At 45.3% G+C, this 20,460-nt stretch overlaps 2 protein-coding genes across 2 annotated transcripts in view; one reads left to right on the top strand and one right to left on the bottom strand.

Annotated features, from left to right (window-relative positions):
• Nucleotides 1-7,904, top strand: part of dctn1b (dynactin 1b) — a 36,111-nt gene extending 28,207 nt beyond the window's left edge. Inside the window, exons 17-29 of the mRNA XM_079174427.1 lie at nt 137-297; nt 553-721; nt 986-1,054; nt 1,202-1,576; nt 1,673-1,804; nt 1,957-2,085; nt 2,804-2,946; nt 3,037-3,203; nt 4,400-4,524; nt 5,034-5,220; nt 5,582-5,655; nt 5,746-5,835; nt 5,986-7,904. Of these exons, the coding sequence (XP_079030553.1) occupies nt 137-297; nt 553-721; nt 986-1,054; nt 1,202-1,576; nt 1,673-1,804; nt 1,957-2,085; nt 2,804-2,946; nt 3,037-3,203; nt 4,400-4,524; nt 5,034-5,220; nt 5,582-5,655; nt 5,746-5,835; nt 5,986-6,123 (1,959 nt within the window). The 3' untranslated portion in view covers nt 6,124-7,904. The remainder of the gene's footprint in view (nt 1-136; nt 298-552; nt 722-985; nt 1,055-1,201; nt 1,577-1,672; nt 1,805-1,956; nt 2,086-2,803; nt 2,947-3,036; nt 3,204-4,399; nt 4,525-5,033; nt 5,221-5,581; nt 5,656-5,745; nt 5,836-5,985) is intronic.
• Nucleotides 7,905-8,051: 147 nt separating this feature from the next.
• alms1 (ALMS1 centrosome and basal body associated protein) lies at nt 8,052-19,225 on the bottom strand (the record flags this gene model as incomplete). Its single annotated transcript, XM_079174655.1, has 16 exons — nt 8,052-8,282; nt 8,380-8,479; nt 8,913-8,970; nt 9,127-9,295; nt 9,891-10,144; nt 10,244-10,459; nt 10,732-10,849; nt 11,147-12,063; nt 12,317-12,472; nt 13,270-13,392; nt 13,483-14,557; nt 14,925-15,040; nt 15,144-16,283; nt 16,444-16,603; nt 16,778-18,538; nt 19,082-19,225. The coding sequence occupies 16 exons, from the start codon at nt 19,223-19,225 to the stop codon at nt 8,235-8,237; spliced, it is 6,555 nt and encodes a 2,184-aa protein (XP_079030781.1). The 3' UTR covers nt 8,052-8,234.
• Between the last annotated feature and the right edge of the window lie 1,235 nt (nt 19,226-20,460).

Here is a 20,460-nt window from a genome sequence, read left to right as displayed (position 1 = left end):
GCGTTGTTGAAGCGAGTCCTCCTCGATTTCACCGAAGGAACAAATCTATTCGGAAAGAACAAATGTCACACTGAGATTTGGATTGTTTAAAAGAAGGCTTCAAATATATTCAAATGTACCTTGTTTGTGTCTGCAGGCCGAGCTGATCAGCAAACAGGCCCAAGAGAAGTTTGACCTGAACGAGAACTGTGTGGATCGAGCCGGGCTGAAGGGAGCCGTCGGGGAGCAGCTGAGCTTCGCTGGCGGTTTGGTCTACTCGCTGAGTCTGCTGCAGGCCACGCTGCACAAATACGAGCAGTAAGTTTCCCCTACAGCAAAGATATACACAGCGGGAGAGAGTCTGAGCACCGGCAGATGACTGACAAGTTCGTCTCTTTTGCATTTAATCAAAATCTGTAAAATGCAATTGCAATCTCAGTCTCCTCTTTTGGGGAAACCCTTCTCCTTCTGTGCAGTTTGTTTGTGTGATTCTGCACACAAACATTTGTAGAGTGGAACTTTATCTGTGTGTGTGTGTGTGTGTGTGTGTGTGTGTGTGTGTGTGTGTGTCAGGGCTCTGGATCAGTGCAGTGTGGATGTCTATAAGAAGATCGGCTCTCTGTACCCGGAGATGACCGTCCACGAACGTTCTCTGGATTTCCTCATCGACCTGCTGCACAAAGACCAGCTGGACGAGACGGTCAACGTGGAGCCGCTTACTAAGGCCATTAAATACTATCAGGTGCACACACACACACACACACACACACATAACACACACACACACTGTTTTATTTTTTGTTTAATTATTATTTTAGTTGCAAATCTTCTGTTCAGCAGTAACATTACTGATGTAATGTATTAAAAACCAAATTTTCTTCTACAGTCACATTTGTATTTCAAAATAAACTTTCATGTAAGAACATCACAGTGCCAGTGTTGATGTGTTTATGATGTTTTCCAGTATGTGAACTTACTCTCATCTACACAATGACTCCTCTCTCAGCACCTGTACAGCATCCACCTGGCCGATCAGAACGAGGACTGCACCATGCAGCTGGCTGATCACATCAGAGTGAGTACCAACATCACCCACAGCCTGAGAGGAAATAAGAAATACGACCACTTCATCCGTCTGTTTGCGTCACATTTCTCACCTGCAGATAATAAGATTATGAACATGATGGCTGTGTATTTAGCTACCTGTTGTGTCCACGTGCAGTTTACCCAGAGTGCCTTGGACTGCATGGCGGTGGAGGTTGGTCGCCTGCGGGCGTTCCTGCACGCGGGTCAGGAGAAGGCCGACCTCGCCGTGCTGCTGAAGGACCTGGAGACGTCCTGCAGCGACATCCGACAGTTCTGCAAGAAGATTCGCCGCAGGATGCCGGGAACCGACGCGCCGGGCATCCCGGCGGCTCTCAACTTTGGACTGCAGGTGTGCGACACCCTCTCAGACTGCAGGAAACACCTGACCTGGGTGGTGGCGGTGTTGCAGGAAGTGGCGGCAGCTGGAGCTCAGATGATGTCGCCTCTCGGTGAACAGGAAGGGCTGTCGGCCGTCAAACTGGAGGATGTGGCGTTCAAGGCAGGAGAGCAGGTAATACACAGTACTTCAGTTTATCTGCTTTGGAAACGAGGCAACCCTGACCAGCAGAGATAAATCCGAATGATCATTGACGAGCATCGTTTTCAGATTTATGGATCCCAGGGCGCCAACCCCTACGAGTGTCTGCGGCAGTCCTGTGGCATGGTCATCGCGACCATGAACAAGATGGCCACCGCCATGCAGGAGGGAGAATACGACTCAGAGAGGCCTCAAAACAAGGTGATTCAGTGTCAAGAGCAAGCTCTGTACGTTGCTGCTCAGCTCTGAAGATGTCTTGATTTCTCTCCTCGACGTGAATGCAGCAGGTTTTTGGTTTTGACACGAGATTAGATTTTTCCAGTTTTGACGTCGTGGTCTTGTTCATCTATCAGAACCCTCCACCCGTGGATCTGCGAGCGGCAGCTCTTCGAGCTGAAATCACCGACGCCGAAGGTCTCGGCATGAAGCTGGAGGACAGAGAGACGGTCATCAAAGAGCTGAAGAAGTCTCTCAAGATCAAGGTGGGTAACCTGAAACATACAGCAGACTCACTGAGAATAACAACACATCGACTCTGGTGCATGTTTTATGTAGCTTAGATTCATTTTTCGAACCAGGGTGTGTAAAATAAAATAGAATCACTTCCAAAAAATTTGCATTTTAGAGTTCTGGTAACAATCAAATCTGCCAGATTAAAGATATTTTGTCGTGAGGTTCGTCTCCTGTAATTGTTTTTTTTGTTCACATTCCTAACAAACACTAAAGAATACAAGTATCTGTATATTTATTTAAATGAGGATAAATGTTCACACCTGTTCAGGGTCTGAATAAACCGCTCAAATGTACCAATTATAAATATTTGATCACAGTAGGAATGAAGCAGATCATTTTTTCTTCAAATGTAAACATAAACAGAGCAAAACGTGACGGCATCAATGTCGAAACGGCACATAGCACTAGAAATTAAATAAAATAAATAGATGATAAAAGAGTTAATGGTGACTGCAGCATTAGTCAGTTATGATGTTCTTATTAAACACTTTAAATCTGTGGCAAGAAGTCGACTAATCTGCCACTATTTTGATACTTAATCGTTCAGGAATATATTCTAACACTCTTTAGTCCTCTGACATCCAAATGATAAATCGATCAATCAAAGAAAAACATTTTTCCAGATTAATCAACAGTGAAAAATGTAAACATGTTCATTGCATGAAACCCGTTTGTGTGTGTTTTCAGGGAGAGGAGCTGAGCGAGGCGAGTGTCCGTCTCAGTCTGCTGGAGAAGAAGCTCGACAGTTCGTCCAAAGACGCAGACGAACGCGTCGAAAAGATTCAGACTCGACTGGACGAGGCCCAGACTCTGCTGAAGAAGAAAGAAAAGTAAGAACCGACGACTGCCAGACTCAGACAGGAAGTCACGTTCTGTAACAGATGTCTACAGCTGTTGGGATGTTGTCCTCTTCTCCGCAGGGAGTTTGAGGAGACGATGGACGCTCTGCAGGCCGACATCGACCAGCTGGAGTCGGAGAAGGCCGAGCTGAAGCAGCGAATCAACAGCCAATCGAAGGTGACCATCGACGGGCTCAGAGGAACCGGCCCGTCAGGAATCGCTTCCATCGTCACGGGCGTGGCAGGAGGTGAGCAGGCGGGAAAACTACACGACGTGTACATTTACCAACACTCTGAAGGAGCCACGATACTACACATGTCTTACATCAGTGTTGTTTTAGCAATAAACATAATTTAACAGACAAAAAAATCGATCAATTCTGACCCTCCCCTTTGTCTTTACATGACCTTTTCTTCTTAATCTCTTACGTTACCTTCTGCAGAAGATCAAAAAGGTATCCGCCTGCTTGTATTGACATCTGCTTTTGATCCTGCATGCTAATGTTTCTTTAAAAAATAATGAAATGTTTTAACTGTGCATGGTCTGACGGCTGTTAGATACTACGTCCATGTTGTATTTAGGGTTTCTGCAGGTCATGAAAAGTTGATTTGCAGGCGTCTTAAATATTTGTATATTTTTATAAAATGTTTTTGTCTTGCGAACTAAAAGTGTGATTGTTACTGTAGGTTATGTGCACAGGAGTCTGTTTTTAATCCTTTTTTGTGGCGCACAATCAGACCTACTGTAGAGCAAACACTGTCACCACAATACATCTGCTGCTCGTCCAGATCCAGTTTGCGTTAATTGAATTATATCATTAGAAGTTATTGTTATACGCCGCCAGGAAGTACAGAAATAAGCCATATTGTCACTACTGATTTTCCATCATACTTTCATACTGGACAGTTTGATCGTGGTATTAAAACGGTCTTTAAAGTCTCGTGTTAAACCTGCAGAAACCCCCGTTATCAAACCTTTATGACAGAAAAGGTTTCACATATATCCATCAATATGAAATACATCGCATCGATCAGCATCCTCTGGCATGTACATCATCTACTTGCATGGTCTTAATACATATTTAGTTACTCTGTTTGATACTCCGATGTCACCTTGTTCAGTTAAACATTATCTTCTTAAAAATGTCGGCTGTAATATTTGATAATTATACCCGAGACTTTTATACTGTTGGGTAATTTATTCTGCAACAATTTATCCTGTTTTTAAATGTTTAACTCTGACATGTAGAGGACCGGAATAATGAATTAACATCGCTTTCCACCTCTGTGCTAAAATTCAACATTGAAATGTTGCAGCTGTTTGTTTGCACATGAAGAGTTGGACATTTGTTTTTCATTTAAACAGATTACAAAAGGTGGCTGGAGTTTTTTTTTACTGAATGCACGCTCCATTCATAACGTGCACCTGCTCTTTTCACTCCAGCAGCCAACGTGATGCCCGGTGCCGGTTCGGGGGTCCAGGTGATCGACTCTCCTCTGCTGACTCAGCAGATTGATGCTCAGAGACTCTGCATCAAACACCTGAAGAACGACAACAACAGACTGAAGGTACGAATCATCGCTCCACCATCTCAACATCGCACTCGTTATACAGACTCTTCTTTACTTCATCAGGAGGCTGTGGTAGTCATCTTATAAATGTCCCCAAGATCGTGTAGACTAGTTTTGTACACAGAGCAAAGCAAAATTATCTATTTTTTCGGTCTTAAACAACCTAAAGTTATCACACCGAGGGTTAGGATGAACCTCATCATACAAACCTGGAGATTAATGTCTTGTGCCCTGAATTGATATCGCCCCAATTGGGCTGTAAATACGGCAACCTACATTCGTCAAGAATGAGAAAAATAAACATAAAGTTTGCATTTCCGGTTTTTAAAAATATTTTTTTTAACCATAGAAATCCAGTTTGACAGATACTGATTGGAGGAAGTGACTGAGACTGCAGTTTTTGTCCTCTAACACGAGTGTTAAACATTTAAAATCAGTCACTGCTTGATCCGTTTTGCTGCTGTTTACACATCTGGATCTTTTGTGCCCCTGTTTTCTTCTCGCAGGCTGAGAAGATGCGCGCTCAGCTCGCCTCTCTTCCTCCTCTTCATGTGACCAAACTTCCTTCCAGAGACGGAGGTCGTCCTGAAGTGATCTCCAGCGCCCTCTACCGCAAGACCGACCAGCTCCTGGATACGCTGCTGCAAATGAGCGCCAACGTCAAAGTGGTGGACATCACTGGGAAATCTCCGGGTATGGAAAATGGTTTTATACAATACGATGCTATGACTTTTCATGAAATACTGTACTTTTTATGGCAAAATATGACAGTGTTGACATAGTATACTAGGAATTATTTTGACATACTATACTCTGCCTCGCAAAAAAGCTCCGACTATATCATGTCGTCAAAACGTTATAACAAGTCACAGTATAGTTTTTCATAAGAAATGTCAAAAAGATGCCTTTGTGTAGTCCGTCAGTAAGAAGTCATAGTGTGGCTTTCATTGCACACTATACCATGAGATTGTGTAAACACGGGACACTATAACGTGTCTCTATATTCATATGAATCCCTGAGTGAGTAACAGGTTTGTTATTGTTTGTGCTGCAGTGACTCCTGGTGCTCAGCTGCTGGAACAGACGGCCAGATTACAGTCCCTCAGCGACACTCTGGGCAGACTGAAGGTAAGCACGCCTTTCAAATACCTCACAGGCTGACTCAGTAACAGTTCAAACGTCCTCCTCATTCCTCCTCTTTGCTCTCCACTCGGTCAGGACGAAGTAGCTGAGCACGTCGTCCACCAGCAACCTGGAGCGCGAGTCTCGTCCGATTTTGCGACGTTCCCTTCAACCTTGTTTGTTAAGGTAAGAGCTTCAGATGCACCTGTTTCAACAAATGTTATCAAGTATCTACTGTCTCCCTACCTGCCGTCCTTTCATCTTGTTTTTCTTTTATCGAGTAGAAGTGAAAAGGATCTTACCACGATCCACCATGTTGAACTCTTTTGTGTTTAGGCGAAGGAGGAGAAGCAGGGCGACACGGTGCTGGTGGGTCGGGTCATGGTGCCGTGTAACCGCGGCCAGGAGCAGGTCCATCGCCTCGTCCTGTCACAGTCTCAGCTGCAGAGAGTTCACAGTCTGCTGCGGACCTAAACGTCACCTGAGATCCTGCCTGCTGCACCAACACACCACCACCACACCACCAACACCACCACTCAACAGCTTGGCGGCCTGGTTTCCACTCCAGGGCCAAACCAGTCACACCAGGAGGTATTTCAGATCACTAGTGGAGAGATCACGACCTGCAGGAAATGATCTTCTTTGAAACGCAAGTTGATCTGTGACGGTCAGGGCTGTAGTTCATTCAATGACTCAACGGCCCCCTAAATTTAAGGATTTGCTGCTTTCCTTTGTCTTTTATAAACACTAGACTGAAAATCTTTGGGGGCTCAACAGAAATGTGAAGATGCCACTCACTCAAGACTTTGTTGAATTGGAACATTTCATTGTTTTGTTGCATTTTGTTGACAAAACAATAAAAAAAATAATCTGAAGATGAATTGTTATAATCACTAACTGTAGGCCCAACTACGGTTGTTAATTTCTAAAAAATAAGATCAGGAACAAAAGCATATTAATATAAAACTTCCCAATGATGGCAACATTCAGGCATTTCAGATTTGGACTAGACGGCCGTTGCTCAACTACAGCCCTGAATACTGTAAATTGAAGACATTTAGTTTTATGGTAGAGATACTTGTAGCTGCTGCATGCTGCCCAGATTCACAGATTGTTTTGCCGTTGAGTAGAATATGTATGAAGCTCCTCTTTGACTCCGGTGTGGAACCTTCACATTGTGGTTGATGTTCGTCCAGAACGTTTCTGCTTTTCTGTTAAAGCGACACAGTGTTGGAGGGATCATGACTGTGTGTTGTGTTTTTAACCAGGTGTCACTGTTGTGTGCTCCATTTGTATAACTTGACTGTCTAAAAGGGAAAGAAGGATCATGTGACGTAGAAATGATTTGTCCATTTTAAAGTCGTGGATATTTGACTGCGGTTTGATCGAAAGAGACTTTTTTTGCACATATTTAAAGTCCCGAGTGACCGATGAAACCACAGAGAACGAAATCCTGCACATTCGCTCTACTCGGACAAGTAACTTTATTTCACTGATGTTTTTAATGACAAAATGATTTTAGCAACATGCAAGCAAACTCCAGAATGTGTGGAGGGTTTAGCACAGAACAAAAGGAACATCTGATTAACCTCGAGGGAGTTACTGTGTAAAACGCGGACAAAATGATTTGGCTTTTTCACGTTTTATTTAAAAAAACTCAATAGAAGCGTATGGTTTGAATTATTTAGTATTTATTACACTTGTGGTGTAAATTCGAGGTAGTTGTTGGCGTCTACTTTTACATGCTGGGTATAAATGACACGCTGGTTGTATCGGTAATGTTACTGAATCACAAAAAGCCAGACGTGTGTGTGTGTGTGTGTACAACCGTTTGTTCTGCTGAGACTCCTGTTGCTGTTTTCAAACGTCGTCCGAGCCTTAAACCTGCAGAGAGCCTCGTGGTGCAGAGCGCTCGCCTGCCTTACGTTTCATTTGTTCCAAGCAAAACTACATCTTTGCCAAAGAATCTTTGTTTCTCTTCACCACGTTTGCCAATGGCTGATTTTAAAAAGAAGTTTAGTTTATTAATCCATGCTAATTGTTTTATTATTGATTTGTTAGACTATGTTTACACAGTATTGTCTTAACTTGAAGTTTTATTTTATAATTAATTTAAATTAATGGGCATCTACATAACTGTAGCTTAAGAGGGGAAAATATATTTATTTATTGATTGTTATTTATCTGTGATGTGCTGATTCAGCAGCTTGTCAAACTCGTCTTACCGTTTCCCTCGTGTGGCTTCCTGCTGTTGCACAACCAATAACCGATCAATAAAGACATTAAAGCCAACGTGTCTCCGTCTTCATTCAAAACTCAAAATGTGAAAAAGAATCTGGTTTATTTTTTTACATTAAAACACATTTTCAAGTTTTAACAGATTAAAACATTCCACTGGTCTGCAAGTAGAAAAAGGTAAAAAATATGTATCCAATGAGTAGAATTCTACTTTCCTACATAATATTTCAAATAAATAAAAAGCATTTTTTAAGTTAGGTAGTTTTGTTATAAAAAAAAAAAAAGAGTAAAAATGTTTTCACGTCACTGATTTATTCTGCAGTGAAGAGGTTCACTGGTGAGTTCGATCACCGCCACGCTGCTCTTCTTCTGCTCAGGACGTGGTTCGTGATTCTCTGGAGGACAGAAGAACAGGAACAGGCTTTGAAGGAAAATGTGTCGGATGATTTTTTTTGGGGGGTTTGTGAACGAGAGCAGCGGTTTGTGTTGTACCTTGTTGTAGAGTTGAGCGTTCAGCCGGTAGGATAGATACTCTGCTTTTCTTCTTTGCTCCTCTCTCCGCCGCTGCACCTCCGGAAGAGTCTCATAAATCCTGCCGACGAGACAAAAAGTTAGAAAGAGACAAATATATTCTGCAACATCCGAGTTAAACTAAAGTACTGCAGCACCAGGTGTACTTTCACCTGAACCAGCGATGATCACAATACCTAAACCTTCAATACAACGGCTGTATATGAAATGTCAGGTCAGTAGTTCCCGGATAAACAGATCTTACATTACTCACTTTTAACATTTTAAAACACTAATATCAATGTTAAATCCAGTCAAAGTCCAAATTGTAATATTTCAGACTCTGTTACGATGTACCATTTCATTTTACCTACGTGTTTCTATATATATTTTGTATGCATGTGGTACATGAATCACCCTAGATTGTCTTAAGTATTGCTACTAAAGTATTCGTACTATTTTTCTTTAGAATAATACATCTTTTATTATTTAACGTTTCGAAATGAAAGCCTTACAGTTTGGATCTCTGTATCATCTCTTTTCTGGGAACAGCCCTCCTGAGCAGAGTGGTGCCTTTAACACACGGATAAAAGAAGAAGTAATCAGTGCGGTTCATCAGCAACACCTCACTTCAGGGAGTCCGTACACTAGAAATAGAGCGCTGAAGTATCCGGTAGCTGTGACGTTACAAATGGCACATTTCCCTCCCGGTGTTTTGTCGGCGGTTACCTGCAGGCTTCTGGAACCTCCCTGGTCCTCCGGGCCGGCCGAAGAGGAGTCCGCCTCTCTCTTGGCTACGCATTTCCTGCAGCTTCCTCTCCTCCACCTGCAGAGCCAAGCGCCTCACCCTCAGCCTGGACTGAGAGATGAAGTCTGGACGACGCATCGCCAGAGCCTCCTGCAGGATGGAAGAGGAACATTAATGTTCTCAAAAACACAAACGAAGGATCAATAATAAAGAGATTTAAAACATATAAAATATAAATCATATCGGGACTCCTATATAACATATCAGTTTATCTTAAAGGCAGTGAAAAGTTATCTTTTCTCAATCAGCTTCTTCCTTTAAGTGACGTTATTCTACATTAACAGTTTTCGACCAAAGTTACAAGTTTAGGTTGTTTCACATGAAAGCTCAGTTCAGTTATGAAGAAGTGACAAACCCAGCAACAAGTGGTTTGTTTTTGACTGTTAAACGATTAATAAATAATACCTAAAAATGTTTCTTTCACTTTGATTGTTTGAATATCAAACAGAACCTTTAAATATATAGAGCATTCATATGGCAGCAACAGCTGTTGTCCATGTAAAGACATAGTGGAGTGATGAAGTCACACTGCCTCTGTGTGTGTGTTGTAATCCCAGCTTCTCTGTGATCTGTCTACACAGCCAAACAACATTTTCCTCTCTCGCTTATTAAATGTACAAATAAACATTCTGCTTAAACTAGAGCCTGTGAGGCGATGTTCTGTGAAGAAAAAACCCAAACCAACCTGAAGAGAGATACGGATCAGACCCGAGGACGTCGTTTTGGGTCTTGGGTCTAAATCGGGTTCCACGTGTTCGTATCTGTCCTCGTGGACTTGTCTCGGACTCAGCGGTTCTCTCCATGGATTCATTCTGCTGTGCGGTTCAAACCAGGCGGCGCTCGGCCTCCACGACGTCTCCTCCTCCTCCTTCTCCTCTGGCCGGTTCTCCTTCCTCGCCTTTGACCTCAGGTCTTCAGCTGAGATGAACCATGAAACACCTGGAAAGGAACCAGGGGAATTCAAACCAGACAAATCAATAAAAGGATTTAGTTTACAATAGCTGAGAGCACAGACACCAAATCTGTAGTCTGACGCACCTTCAGGGAAGGTCTTTGGTGGGCTTTTCTTGCTCTTCCTCTGTTTTTGTGACCCCTGACCCTGAGAGGGGCTCCTCTTCCCTCCTCTTCCTCTCTCTAAGCTGGACGAGGAAGAGGAGATCTGGCAGGACGTTCTGGCTTCACCGGGCGAAGGGAATGTGGTTCCAAAATCTCTCGTGTGGCGTCGAGTCCCGTTGCTGACGAGCTCCAGGTCACCTGAGGGTAAACGGTGTGAAGAATCTTTTAAAGAATTACTTTAAAAGTTAGTTGAGGACTAAACACAACAGGCATTCACAAAAGCAGACTTTCTTTTAGAATGGAGAGTTGCATTATGGGTTGTTTGTAGCCTTAACATGCTACGGCTAATGAGTTTCAGAAATATATTAGCACCGTGTGATGAGTTTCTCTTGGTAAAAAACTAAAAACTCAAGAAATATACAAGTCACTTTAGCAAACACTCTCTTGGTGACTTCTTCTGCTGCACTGACCTGCCTGGACGCCTCGGCTGACCAGTTTAACAGCCTTCTTGGCTGCCAGAGTCCTGGAGGGGCCGCGGTGAGACGCTAGGTTGTCAGTGCTGGCTGATGTTGTAGAATCAGCAGCAACCTGAAGGCCAATGAAATGACAAACATTTAGATCTCAAATGATAAGCCACTATATTCATGTGTAACTGTATTCTGTGCTCCTTCATAGAACTGTTTCACAGACACACATATTCACACGCCACAGCAGGAAACAACACAGGAGTAAATAATAAATGAATGATGGCTGAATTCTGTTTAGCCGCTTCAGTTTCTGCGACACTTGAATAAAACACCTCTCTGCAGCAATGCAACCAGCAATTCTACTTTAAAATGACGTTTAGGTTCCTTTGGTGGTCCGACTATATACAGATCTACTTACTGTGGATTCATCCGTGGTCTCTGATAGCGTGATGAGGTGAGGTGGCTCTTTGTGTCGTCTTTTCCTCTGCTCCCGCCCTTCTTTCTGCTTGTTGATGGTGCTGTAGAGTTTGCTGAGGCTGGAGCTCGGTATCAGGTGCTGGACTCGGTGGGCGCCGAAGGCTCGGACCAGCCGCGCCGTGTCCACGGTGGACACGGAGATGGTGGACAAGGTCTCCGACTCGTCTCTGTCTGCGGGACAGAGGTGCTGACTCTGGGAGGAGCCGGAGGTGAAGGAGTCCCGGCCGTCCTCGTCTGCGGGTTGAGACGTTTCCTCCTGAAGCGTCTGCGTCCAGGCCTGAAGCGGGACGGGAGGTTCACCGTGGACCTTTCTACCTCCTCTGATGTTCCTCTCCATCCCTCTGGCCTCACAGCCTGCGCTCCTCTTCACCGCTCCGACATCCTCTCCCCTCCTCCCTGGCGTTTCTTCTTGTAGTCCTGACATGTGTGTATCGCTGGTGCGATGAATGAGGCGGGACAGGCGTTCTAGCCGCTCGAGCAGTGATGCCTCGCTGTCGCTGGTTGGTTGGGGCTCCTCCATGCTCCACTGATCACAGAACCTCTCCCACAGCTGGTTCAGAGTGGTGCTGCTCTGCCGGGCAGCGGGGTGAGGGAGGTGAGGGTCCCTCCTCTCCTGGTCTCGCTCCCCTCCCGCCTTGGGGACGGAGCTTTGGCCCGCCTTGTCGTTGTCCACATGAACTGGCTGAAATCTCACACGGCTTCGCTCTGGTGGATCGGAACTCGGGACCTGCACTGGGCTGGTCCCCTGGTTTCTCTTCGAGGCTTCCTGGTTGCTCGATAAAGGCAATCTGGAAAAGGCAACCGATCCCTGAGAAGACGGTTTTGGAGCTTGAGATCCAGCTGTTCGTGAGGTTCCATCTGTTAAGAGAGCGAGATAACAGGTGTTACTATTGAATTAGGACAACGTTCACTTTTCTAAATAATAAATGTATTATTCTTTGCCTTTTGTACCAACAAACATACAGAAAAACAAAGCAAAGCTGTGTAAGCATAAGCACACATAAGTAACATTTACATTTGGAATGTTTCTACTATTTTGATGATGTGTGTTTCACGGATGCATGTAACACAATAGCACTTAATGAGTATGCGTCCTGTGTCTTCAGCTCACCTCTGCGTGCCGACTCGTGCATTCTGCCGGTGGCTGTTTTCAGCCTCTTGCTGTAGATGCCCTCCGAGTGTTTGATGGTGACTCCGCGGTCCAGCCCGGCGTCTCTGTGTCCGAGGACCTCGCTGCTGAAGCGGGGGGGCACGGCGTCGTCTGAGCCTGGGCGGAATTCAAAAAGTGGCCTTTTACATCGTGGTCGCTACGATAACGAGAGACTGTCCTCACTTCTGAGGTGACAGAATGAATAACGCTGCAGGAAAAGTGACCAAAATTATTCCTCTTTTTTTTGCTAGCAATGAACAGAAGATGTTTAAAGATATGGAGTCTGCAGTCCCCTCTCTGCCTCCGTCTCTCTGAGGGGCCCCTGCTCAGCCTTTGTCTCACTCAGCCCCTGAACATGAATAATTAATGCTCTGCCTGGTGTACGTTACAATAGACCAGCTGCTCCCCAGACAGGCACTGGGGAAAAGAGAGCACAGCCTCCTCATTTAACAGTTTAATTCTCTGGATTTAATAAACTAATTTCATTAACCTTCTTTACTATTTAATAGGAGTTCAGTTTGCTGCAAGATGCAAGAATCAGTCGGGTTATTTCTCAAAAGCAATTTGTCTTCAGCTTGTTTCATTTGACACAAGCTTGTGGTTCATTGGTTCATGCTTTTTCTTACCTATTATATATTTTTAATTGTACTTAACACTATTACTAATGTATTTTCTTCAATACACAATGCCAACAAATATGACAAACACATTATTCACTCCCTCGCACAGTTGAGCACAACTCCTCTACAACATTAGCCTCATATTTTACCCGTAACACCCACGTTTTAATGCCTATCCATCATCTGTGATTTGAAAATTCAGATTTCCACACAGTCAGACTGACTTTTAGTCAGTAATGGAGTGGAAATGCAACCGATGTTCAATGTGATCTCCTATATTTGAGACGCATGTACCTGTGTGAGAGCTCTCCATGGTGGTGTCAGAACGGTCGGTGGAGGAGACGTCAGCTTCAGTTTGAGGGACGTAGAAAAGCTCCTCACTGCCACGCGGTTTATAAGGTAACAGAACAGGCACCGCTGTAAGAGGAAAGGTGACAAAGAACATACAATCTGTACTTTACCATCCACAGAAAATCTAGAGAGCTGGAGATACCTGGAGTTGCCTACCTGGTGTTTCAGCAGTGAAAGGTGACACAACCACTCTGTGACATGGTGTAACGCATTGTGCAGATGTGGAGCTCATCCGTCCCTGAGGAACAGCGGTTTTGAACAAGGTGGACCTTTTGGCTCTTACGGGCACCCGCTGTCTTACTGGCTCTCTGGTGTCGTACGACTCTAGTGGACTGGACAAACCGACACCTTCGTCCGGGCTGCTGGCGGCAGAAGACGAGTGTCTGAGGGGGACGAATTCTTTACGCGGCAGCTCTGTAACGGCGTCAACGTGACTGGAGTGGACAGAGGTGGCCGAGCTGTGATCAGTGGCTTTGGGGGACAGAGTGAGATGGACATGTGAGACGTGACCTGTCTCTGCTGCGGGTTCAGATGTGGATGAACCTGTGGCGTGTTCAGCTTCATGACTAACACCAGAAACACAGCTGCTCTGGACGGATAACTCGTCATCTCGCCTGAAAGACTGTGTGTTGTCGTCTTCAGCGTTCACGTCCTCTCTACCTAAACCCAGTGAGGGTGGGGGAGGGTCTTCCAACCGGCCCTCTACGGTGTCTTGTCTCTTCTGATTCCCTGGTGCTGACAGAGGAGTCAGGCTACTGCTTGGTTCAAAGACCGGCTCCCTGGCCGCCTCATCTTCTTCATCCGTGGAAAGGTGAAGCACCCTGTTGACTTTAGGGTGTTCCACAGCTCCCGTGGAGAGCTCGGCCAGGTGGAGCGGCTCTGGCGCTGGACTGAGGGCAGACGCGGGTGACGCAGATGGAGAGGGGGAGGTGGAGCGCCTGCGGGTGGCGATGGTGATAGATGTGAGAGGCTGAGGGTTCGTCCTAGCGAGGGTTACCCCTTCTCTGGCTGCGATCTCACGTATCTGAGCCTCTAGATCCAGGCGAAGAGGGTTCTGAAGCTGCACACTGGAGCCAGAGAGCTCTATGCGGAGGCCCTGCAGCGTCTGGGATGGCTGGTTGTTAGCGTCACCCAGAGGAGCGAGTGTCTCCGCTTGCTGAGGTGGATCCTGCCCCTTGAGGCCTCTAACACTGGACGCTGCACTGCTCTCTGTATCTGTGCTCCCCAGACTCTGAGAGGAGAAGAGGAAAAAACCAAGAACTGTGAGACCAAGCAGGGTCCTAGTTTATGTTGTCCTGTGAACTCATTCATGAGCTGCAAACATCAAAAGAAAAAACCTTTTGCACGGCAAAGTTTCTCTGGAAACATTTTTAATTAATGTTTCCAAAAGTCGGACATGCATCTGTTGACACAACATGCCTGCCACACAAGTTACCTTTAGCACGAGACGTGTACTGTCCAGAGATTGTCAATATTCAAAAGATTTAAAAGGGAAATGCATGAGAAAATGAACATTAGTTATTGTTAGTGTACAGTACTTTATAAATGATGAGACTGATTGCTATGAGATGATAAAGAGCTCTTCATCAGTGGTTTACCTTTAAGGGGTGTTTTAACAGCAGCTCTCTCTTGATCTCTTCAATCCTCGTTCTGTCTTCTTTGTCCAACTCCAGAGTCTCACACGGCTGTCCTGATATCATCAGCTTAATCCACTCTGAAACATGCGTACGGTTATGCTTGTGCAGATGATTTGTTTGAAACGTTTATCTGAATGTTTAAAGTGTAAAAATGTGTCAACAAAGTGTGAATCCTCTTACCTCTGGCTTTGCTCTCCTCTTGGTCGGTGACGCTGGGTGTACTGGACACCATCGTAGCTGGAGATTCACTCTGCAGCAACTTGACCACTCTGATTGCCAGCGAGCTCTCACCGCTCCCATCACTCATCATGCCCTGATCAATGTCCACGAAGGTGGGCGAGGAGGGGCTGCTCTGTACAGGACTTTCCAGAGAAGTCTGATCTTCCTCCTCTGTGTCTGCAGGAGTAGATGTGAGCTGTTGTGTGCTCAAAACTGGTGGAGTCGTGACGACTGGTGGCTGCGGTGGGAATGTGTTGTCAGGGGGAGCAGCACTGCAGCCCTCGGGCTCTGCCCGCCGGGCTGATTGGGAGAGGACAACGGACGGCCCTGAACCTCTACCAACAGTGCCCTCCTGTGGTCTTCTGTACGCACCTACTGCTGGTGCAGTCACAAGAGCTTGTGTGGATGAATTATTAGGTTGCCCCAATGAAGCCATACTCTCTTGACCAATGGAGCCTTCTCTCAGTTTCTCTGAGGTCAGCAAGGAGTCGGACGAGGATCTGGCCCACAGTAGAGAGGGGTGAGGTCTGGGGTCCTCCGTGGCAGAGGAGGAGGAGTCCTGGAGCCTGCTGGTCTTCTTCCTCAGTGAGATGAAGATGTCATCATCAGGGAACAGACGGGACCTTGCAGAGGTGACTGAGGAAGCCTCAGGAGATAACGCCTTCTCCGCCTGAGTGAGGAGTTTACGGATCTCCAACAAGGCCGTGGAGCTAACAATAGAAAGTTCAGCATTTTGCTCCAAATTATGGCTTGATTGCAAGGGAGACTCCAAGTCTCTACCCCCACACCTAGCCTCTGTAGCTAACGAGAGGTCAGAGTCAAACCTGTCTCCACGCTGGATGGTATTCTGGCTGCTGGTTAAGCTGCTGTTCATGTGCTGTTGCTGGGTGGAAGGATAAGAGTCTTCATCAGGCAGGGAGGAGGGTGCCAGTCTGCGTTCACTCTGAATATCTTCTATATCTGAAGAAGGAGAAGCCCGCCTGGTCCAGTCCGGGACAGATACACCTGGACCAAGACTGTCCTGGCTCAACGGTATGGATACACTGGAGTCCACTGACAGAATGCTGGACCTTGAAAACTGTCCTTTATGGGGACTGCCACCTGAAAATACAATAGGAGCGTATTTATTTAAATAAAACATATTGCTTCATATGGGGAATAAATGTACATTTAACAACTAACAGTTAGTACATTTACTGGTCAGATTTGTATGGCCCCACTTCAAATACAGTATAAGTCATATTGTTTGTTGCTAAAGTACCTTCAGAGGTTTGGGTGCTCTTGGTCGGCGTTCCAACTGATCCCTGAGTTGTACAGAGATCAGTGGGAGAGAATTCCGGCTCTCGGATTGGCCCTCTGGGTGCGAATGGAGTTAGAATTGTTGAGGGTGACTGGTTAATACCCAGGTTACGCAGATACAACTGCAAGAAAAAATATATACAGAACATATCAGAATCAGGTCTACAAATCTACATGTTTATGGTATGTTTTACCCAAATTCTACAACTATATAAGTTTCCAGTCTTAAAGATATTTAAACATATTTTTATGAGATCCTATGCTTGTTTATCCAGGATGTTCAGTTTTTCAATTACCGGAATTCGCTCTTCAATGTTGAGCTCTCGTGGTCTGGTCAGAGGTGGTGGCGTGTTCCAGTACGGCGCGTAGTTATCCACCTCCAGGCTGACGACAGAAGACGCTCCGATGGAAGTTCCCAATTTAATTCCACTGTTGTAACTATCTTGGGAACTCGAGAGCATCAAATCTGACACATCGCTGAAATGGCCGAGGCTCATGCGAGGCAAAGGTTGACCTGTGGCGCTTGGCTGACGACGGACACCATCCTGAATCTGACTGCTCTCTTCTTCTGCAGGTCTGTTTTTCTGCTGATCTTTCTGGACTGACACGACAATGGTGCTAGGAGAGGATTGGGACTGTGACCTGCCAAAGGGTGAGGCAGAGGGTCTTGTTGCAGACCCGGTGTTATCTTTGTCACTTGGAGCACTGCCCGCCGCCTCCCCTCTTCTTGTAGGACAGCCAGAGGGAGCTGTGGAGGAGCTCTGTGTGACATTCTGATTGACAGCACTTGAAACAGCCGGCTGTTGTAAACTCCTCACCTGCTGACTCAGGATGTGATTCAGGGGGTCCGATACTGCATCGTGAGCTTTCTTTCCTTGTATTGCCAAGCTATCAAATAGTGACGTCTTGCCTGAACTCTGATTTGCCCTCCAAGCGTCTACTTTCTGCATATAGTTGAGACTTGGGAGAGACTGGACTTTTGTCGAGGTAGCTTCCTCTTGGCTCTGATTTGCTTTGTGTGGGGGATGGACATCAGCCGTAGGAACATCTGGCTGTGGAGAGATCCTCGTGTTTGACTGATAAGAGTTATCTTTATTAGATTCTATGGCAGAGAGTTTCCCTAATTTAGCCTTGACACTAGATCTGGGTGGAGCTTTAAAGACTCCCGGAGTGGACTGAGACTGTGGAAGGAAACCCAGGTAGGACCCATCAATCCCTGTTTGGTTCCCTGTGAAGCAGAGCTCTTGCTCTCTGTGACCCTGTTCGACTCTGAAAACTGAAAACGTTCCTGTCGATTGCGGGCCACCCAAATTTGTTCTGGTCCCACTCTGCTTGCCTTCAGACGTCCCTGTGGGATATGGTGTGAAAGACTGACCGGGTGATGTAGGACTTTCCCGCCGTTGGTTTTTAGATCCAGCTTCACGGCTGCTGCTCCTCTCTACCTCAGACAGCAGCTCTCTGTGTAACACGTCACTGCTGTCATCAGGTTGAGTGCTACGGGACCCCGTAGTGATGTTACAGACCTCAGACGACAATGTTCCTGGTTGCTCGGGGTATAAATCTTTGTCGGGTTGTCGTGTCTGCTGCTGGGGAAGAGAAGCTTCACCCGGAGGACCTTCTCTTCTAACCATGCTTTGGTCAGTGGCTGGTTTACAAACTTTAGTGCTTTTAGATTCTTTGGCATACGATAAAGCGGCCTTCACAGAGGTCTCTGAGGTGGAGGAAACAGCACTACTACTGCTGCTTGGCATGCCAATATCTTTCTGAAGGAGTTTCATAAGATACTGAGCAGGAATATCCTTATTTAGAAAGAATGTCTCGTCTTCAGCAGCCTCTCCTACTAGCTTATCTGGAGGGTCAGTTAGCGTCTCAAAGTCCTTCTCTCTGCTACTGGCATCGTCTCTGGATGGTACTCCCTGACTGTCAGTGGTGGTAGTCGGTGGGGAGTGAACAGTTTCCTCTCGTCTGCCTTCATTTATTAGTGACAAACGGTGCTGGGAAAGAGAGCAGCAGCTGCTCGCTCCTTCAGACAGGATGGTCGCCTGGGCCAAAGGGTGCTGGGACAGTGAACCACACTCAGAGGCCCGAGAGGTGCGATCCCGGGGTGGAATGTGAAATCTCTCTGATGCAACGGAAATGTCAGGAAACGCCCTTTAAAAAAAGTAATAAATACATTTAGAAACTTCTGAAATGACATGTTATAGAAAAGTATGTCCACAGAACCAATATTTGTCTTTAAATCCATTTTTTTTTTTTTACCTTAAAGGGGCAAATTCGTTGTCACTTTGTTGGAATAAAGAATATTCAGTGTTTTCCACGTCAGAGTTTGAAGGCAACAGTGAAAGGGCTGGAGACAGGTTACTGTCCTGGAACTCTGGTGAAAACCAAAATCCTGATTGTTACTCACAGGCATCGTAAACAGAGTTACAAATTACAACTGCAGTAAAAATCCTACAAACTTATATTATGAACTTGTATGCAAGGAAACACTGCCCTCAAATTCCTATTATCATGAGATCCAAGAGACAAAAATATGTACATACCATACATTTTGAGTGATTGGGTGAAATTCATTGTTTTATTCAATGTACTGTATATACCTGGCTGTAAAGAGCGCCCCCATCGCTGCTGAAGCTCCCACCCATCTGTTTCCAGCCTGGGCTGCCTCTGGTCCTGACTGGCACATCTATGACTTTGAGCTCCCAGTTGATTTGAGGATGTTTGTCCAACACACTGACTCGCATCTTCCTCTGCTGGCAATTGAGGAAGCGCCGCCTCCCTCTGTGAACCAAATAACCAAACAAAGTGACTCACTATTACTGTCCTCTTTTGCCCTTTAACACAGCTTATGAACAGTTTCTCTGGAGGCTTAAAACAACAAATGCTGGTAACAACTCTGTAGCCTCTAGAGTTGGTGGTGGAGAGGAGCTGCACAAACTGTGATTCATCCTGTAAAATGTCTCACACCACCTCCACAACCTGTTGTTCAAACCTTCAACAAGAAACGTATTCGACTTCTATGTCACACAAGCAACACAACATGAAGGCATCCCTCCCAGCTGCCATCGCTTTGTATAAAGAGTCTCCTCCATGTTGGGATTGGTTTCTCCTGTCAATTAAAACCTCAGCTTTATAACAAGGAGAAGCTGCTCATCTGAATACTGTCATTTTGTTATTCAATATTTGAATCGAGGGTCGAAGGATAGAGGGTGTCATGCTGTACAGATTGTAAAGCCATTTGAAGAAATGTTGTGTTATTTATACTATATCTGCCCAAGCATTCCTGAGACTAACCTCAATTGCTTGGATATGATGGCAGACAAAATAATGTAAACACTTCATGGGACATTATTGATTATGCAAATGAGCAGTATTTGCAACACACCTGCTTGTTTGTGTTCACCACATCCTGCAGTGCAGTTTTTGAACAAGTATGCTGTTGTTCTTGTAATTGCACGGATTAGCTTACCTCTTAAAAAAAGTAACTTTCCCATGAGGAGTTTAACATTATTGTTTTGATCACATATAGGTGAGATGCAGAGCAAAATTTAGCTATGATCAACAGGTTAGTTAGCTTGTTGAGAGACACTACTACGCTCTGCATACAAATTGCTAACATTAGCAACTTGCATCCAAGTAACAGCCAGTCATCAACCATCAGTACTAACGATGGAAACGCAATAGTATGTCTGACAATTAGGTTTTAAAAGGAGAAGTAACGTTGGGTTGAATGTCTGTTATCCAGAGGGTTAATTAGCTAGCTAGCTAGCAAGCTAACAACTCAGCCAAACAGTTAGCTGACGTTGTTATTAGCTAGTTAGCAGTTAGCTAACTTGCTAATAACAACGGCCAGCGTTGGTTAAACGTGGACGTTAGCCAGGTTTCTCCGGGTCTAATCCACACGGACAACACACAATGCTGCAAAAACATAATGTTCGCAACAGGAATACAGTTAAAAGCTTTGCAAATTACCGCTGGA

The sequence above is a fragment of the Pholis gunnellus genome (assembly GCF_910591455.1).
Source record: "Pholis gunnellus genome assembly, chromosome: 15".
Classification (NCBI taxonomy): domain Eukaryota; kingdom Metazoa; phylum Chordata; class Actinopteri; order Perciformes; family Pholidae; genus Pholis; species Pholis gunnellus.
The sequence above is the reverse complement of the archived record's forward strand: the minus strand, read 5'-3'. Positions and strand labels throughout refer to the sequence as shown.